General features: G+C 34.1%; 1 protein-coding gene across 1 annotated transcript in view; it reads right to left on the reverse strand.

Moving 5' to 3' along the window:
- Positions 1–5713, reverse strand: part of DCC (DCC netrin 1 receptor) — a 1008917-nt gene that overhangs the window by 30368 nt on the left and 972836 nt on the right. The window contains exons 26-27 of the mRNA XM_006919890.1: positions 5460–5619; positions 5097–5098 (exon numbers count right to left, since the gene is read on the reverse strand). Coding sequence (XP_006919952.1) covers positions 5097–5098; positions 5460–5619 — 162 coding nt within the window. The remainder of the gene's footprint in view (positions 1–5096; positions 5099–5459; positions 5620–5713) is intronic.

Consider the following 5713-nt stretch of genomic DNA (forward strand, 5'->3'; position numbering starts at 1 on the left):
GGGAAAGAAATTGCAATTTTCCTCAGAAAACTGCCTTAAGTAACTCTCTCTCTTTATTGAACATGGGTTGCAATTAATTCACAACATATTTTTAAAACTGCTTTAGCCATTAAAGAAATAATATATTTCATGAATCTTTCTTTATTGCTTCCATCATATTTTCCTTTTCTATTTCTTCTACATTTTTGAAAAGAAAGAGCTATGTTAAGTATTATTGTGATCAAAGGTTTAATAAAATTTACAGGTACTTTTTAGCCTTCTGAAATTTAATTTTTTAAAAACCTCAAGCTTCATGTGAATTCTGATGACATCACAATTTTTTTTTTCCAGGCCACTCCCATTCTCTTTCTCTTAAAAGGCATTGTTCTCTAAGTAAAATTTCTCTGTATGCGCAGACTTCCAGCCTCTGGTTTTCACCTGGCCACCATGATTCCCACTGGAAACACCACAATAAGGTGCTTGACCTTGAGGGAGTAACGGTGGCAAGATACTGATGGACCAGTTCTTTAGTGAAATCAATCCTCAGTACCACACACAGTGAGAAGTGCCTAATCTAACGTGCTAGGTGGGAATGGGGGCATCCCATCCTTGAGACAAAATGTATCAGTAAGTCATAAGGGACTGTTTTCATTTTGTTCAAAATGACAAGTTTGCTTGATACCTAGGACAATGGACAAGGTACAGGTTTTCTCTAGACAATTCATACTTTTTATATTTAACATGCAGTAATAGAAATGCTTTTCAGAACTGGCTGACATTTAAGGTAGTGAAAACTCTTAAGCACAATAGCAACTGCTCCAGTGGAGAAAAGCTCTCATTTCAGATGAGCCTTTTTAGCCAGTTCAGGCAGCAGCTTTAGGACACCTGTGTGAAACAAACTGGCTTGTGACATGACATGTAGCTGTGTGATGAGCTCTGAAAATAAACCTCCTTTAACTCACGAAGTGCAGTCTCCCTGCAATTCAGAGAGTAAAATGAGAATCAAATATGCTGGCAAGGCACTCGTTTTCAAATGATGAAATAGTAGAAATTCATTGTATAAATAGCATATGATTACACAGCAGAGTCAAATCTCAGGGCACTTTATAATAATTAATGTCAACACATAAATAATTGCTATGAAATAACCAGTAAAAATATTGCAAAAATGGAAATGAGGATTTTTCTTCTTTCTAAAATTGCAGTTTTTGAAAGCAATAGAGCACACTAATAACTCTAAGCAAATATACTTTGAGACACAATCGCTTCTGGGAATGCACTTCACTCATCAATCTCAGAGGAACGGCATCATGCATTATTTCTGAGTAATCCCAGTTCCTCACAGCCTGGATTTTTGAAAAGACACTAGAGAAAAATCCATGGACTCCACTGTGTTCCTGATTTTATCTAGGTCCAGTGCCACGTGTTAGTTGAATTCCAATTTGGGGTAGAACTGGGGCAGAAAAAATAAGACATAGTTGACCAGCCTTCTCACCAAGATGATGCCGAAACTGAAAGGAATAGTAGAAATCATCTAACTTTAACTAATACCTACTTGTTTAAAGATGAGGAAATGGAGGCACTCGTAGTGACTCAGACTCGAGACTATCTATTGGTTGAAGTTTTCAAAGTATGGCACTTGTCCTGTTCCCCAAGGATAGTTCATTTGCTTATTGATGCTGAGATTAGAACTATAGTGTATTGGTAGAAAAAGAAAAAACTTTTTTCTATATATAAATCTTTATTGATATATCACCAAATTCAATTGTGTGTAATGTAAATGTACGATATCCTATATTTTTATTTTCCTTATGGTAGGAGAGAAATTCAGATTTATTTGTGACTCAGAAAGCAACATATCTTTGGGAGCAATGTTTTAGTGATTCATCTCTTGTAAAACTCAAAGGTTTTTCAGATAACTTTGGAGGAAGGCGAATCTCACTTGCACAGTCAAATTTTTCTTTTCCTGTGTGTGCCTTTCACTGTTTCTCAAGGTGACTAATAAGACGTCTCTAGTCAGAGTCATGAAATGTTTTCTGCTTGAGAGAGAACGGGAATGTTTAGTGTTCTCCAAGGCATTTAGAAACCGATACTGAATGTCTGGAAGTTAACTGTTTCTGACTGATTTAGAGAATATTTAGTATCCTAGAAAAGCGGGTGTTTTTTTTTTTTTCCTAAGCAATCACTTGGAAACACGTACTCATTCCTATTCCTTTTGCACTGCACACAGTTTTGCTCAGAAAATCCTTGATGAATGATGAAATATATATATTAAAGATCTATGAAATCTAGGAGTAGAATGTCTCTGCCTTTTGAATTTAGATGAGGTTCAAAATTTATTGAGCTAAGTACTCTATTAAGAATCCTTTATTTATATAATTTATATTTATATTATGTTATATCATAGTTACATAACCACCTTTACTTAATAATCTCTACTTTTAAACAAATAACAAAATAAAAAATTGACTAAAGAGACTAAAGTTTTTTATTTTTTCGTTTATTTATTTATTCATTTCTTCCTTTCTTAATAAACCTTATTTTCTAGAGCAGTTTTAGATTTGCGACAAAATTGAGTGGAAGGTACAGAGGGTATCCCTGCCCCCACATATGACGGCCTCCCCCGCTATCAAAGTCCTGCACCACAGTGGTGTATGAATCTCTTACTATAACAGACAGAAACAGATCTGTGGTTCATAACCACAGGAAAAAAAAAATTATACTAGTTCATTTATTGTTTTCTTTTTCATTGAATTTTAACTTTTGAAGTCATTTCTTCATTATTCAATGAGACAGTTTTGCACGCTGTACCAAATTGAGAGAAAAGGAAAACAATAAATGGGATATTGGATTTTCAGAAGGAGACCATGTCTTTAAAAAAGGAAAAGAAACTACAGAAATACACCGTGAATAAAATAAAGCAGTTAATTTCTAATTTAAAAATAGTCATGAACTTTGGCTTGTATCAGTATTGTTGGAGTGAACAGATGAAGGTCATTCTACGGATTTTTCTTACACATCCTTCTTAAAGTTAGAGAACATAGATAAAATCAAAAGAAAGTGGTATAGGCAATGATACAATGAGAAAAAAACTAAGCTAAAACTATAACCTCTCTTTTCTGCTGGAAAGAGTTCATTTCAGACATTGAAGAAAGGACTGTGGTTCTGAATTCTTTGACTAAAATCACCTTCCTAATTGTCCTGGGATTCAGAAATTTTTGCTTGTTGGACTTCCCACATCTTTGTCATTTAATTCTTTCCAATATGGTTTGGGGGACAATTTTTCCTCGAGTTTTTGCACACTACTCTATTCTGTAGACATGATGTGCAGTGAGAAAAGGGAAAATAAATCTAATTCTCTCTTGGCAGATTTTTGATGTCTTTTAATTCTAATGTTACTATATCTAGACAATTTATGGTTTCTTAGAGCTGTCCCTGGTGGGTTGGAAAAATATAGCTTACCCCACAAATATATTTTATTGCTGTTACCATCTTATCTATTACAAAGCATCCTATCTCAGATGAGCTGCTGAGTCACCTGTTCTTAACTAAGAGAAGAAAGCCATAAAATCGATTTAAAAATGCTGTGCTTGAAGGAAAGAAAAGTCAAACAGCACAGGAAAAATCACCAGGATATATATAATAGCTTGAGGGTATCTCTATTCCTATTTTCCTTAAAGCCAATGAAATGCTACTATCAGGATGCAAAATCAATAGACAAAAATTAGTTGCATTTCTATGTGTTCACATGAACTATGAAAAAAAATTAAGAATACAATTTCATTTATAAGAGCATCAAAAAATAAAATACTTAGAAATAAATTTAATTAAAGAGGGAAAGGTCTGTACACTGAAAACTATAAGACATTCATGAAAGAAACTGAAGAATTCACAAATAAACAAAAAGATATTCTGTGTTCCCCAATTGAAAGAATTAATAATTTTGTCAAAATGTCTGTATTACTGAAAGTGATCTATATAGTCAATGTGATCCCTATCAAAATCTAATGATATTTTTCTAAGAAAAAATATCCTCTTTAATAAATGAAGCTGGGGAAACTAAATTGTCACATAAAAAAATGAAATTAGACTGCTATCTTAAAAAAAAAAATAAAAAATAAAAAATAAAAACCATGAAATTAGATCAGTATTTTAAACTATACACACAAAAAATCAACTCAAAATGGATTAAGGACTTAAATTTAAGACCTGAAAATGTAAAACTCCTAAGAGAAAACATAGGGGTAAGCTCCTTGATATTGGTTTTAGTAATAATGTTTTTGGATTTGATCCCAAGAGCAAATGCAACAAAAGCAAAAGCTTCCACACAGCAAAGGAAATTCTGAACAGAACAAAAAAGTAATCTAAGGGATGGGAGAAAATATTAGCAAACCACACATCTGATAAGAGGCAAATATTCAAAGCACTTAAAAAAACTAATAAAACTCAAAAGCAAAAATAATTTAATCGATCGAATTTAAAAATGGGCAGAGAAACTCAATGGACATTTTTTCAAAGAGGACATCCAAATGGCCAACAGGTACTTGACAAAGTTCTTGACATCACTAATCATCAGAGAAATGCAAATCTAAACTACAATAAGGTATCATTTCACACCTGTTAGAGCAGAGATCATCAAAAAGATAAGAGATAACAGGTATTGGCAAGGATGTGGAGAAAGGGAATCCTTTTTGCATGGTTGGTAGGAATATAAATTGGTGCAGACACTATGGAAAACAGAATGGAGGTTCCACAAAAAATTAAAAATAAAACTACTGTATGATCCAGCAATCCTACTTTACTGTATACTATACCTAAAGGAAACAAAATCAGTATCTCATAGAGATATCTACACTCTTATGTTCATAGCAGCATTATTCACAGTTGCCAAGATATGACACAACCTAAGTGTCCATGGACAGATAGATGAATAAATAAAGAAGATATGGTACATGTGTACAATGGAATATTATTTAGCCACGAGAAAGGAGGACACACTGCCCTTTGTGACAACATGGCTGGACCTAGAGGGCATTATGCTAAATGAAATTTCAAGCACCCCTAAAATCATTGTTTTACTGAACCATTTAAACCTTTATTTCTCCACCACTCCTTACATCTTCAATGGAGTGAACTGTGGAAAGACATCCTAGAAAAATCAGTCCAAAAGCATGTAGGTGAGTAGGATCCAAAATACTGACTGTGCTGGAAAAGGAAATTCAAATATCCTTTCCAAGGAATAAGAACATCAAAATGCTATACATTTGACAAGACATCCTTGGTATTACTCATTCGTTCTTATTAAAAAGAGGGAATGTAGTTAGCATTAATATGATGGCTAGGTGGAGGGCCAGGGGAGGGAGGAAGCAATTGCGGGGATCGTTTTATGAACTATATAGATGTCTAACCAATGTACTGTATACTTGAAACGAATTTAAATAAATAAATTAAAAAAAAAAAGAAAGGAAAATACATTATACTGACTTTTTCCTGCTCCGAATCCTCTGTCCACCGACAGCGTTGGGAATGGCACAGGCCGGAGAGTGAACTGCGGGTGGGGGTATCCACACGTGGGTGACGGGAGGATTCCCGGATACTGGGCACTTTCTAGGGTCGGCACAGGAATGGCACTCACGACAGCTGCAAAACAAGGATATTATTATTTTTTTAATCCCATGTAACTACATAACGAGCAAAAGGGAAGTGGCTAAATTTTCACATTTTCAATTCCTTC

This window comes from Pteropus alecto, unplaced genomic scaffold, assembly GCF_000325575.1.
Source record: "Pteropus alecto unplaced genomic scaffold, ASM32557v1 scaffold146, whole genome shotgun sequence".
NCBI lineage: Eukaryota > Metazoa > Chordata > Mammalia > Chiroptera > Pteropodidae > Pteropus > Pteropus alecto.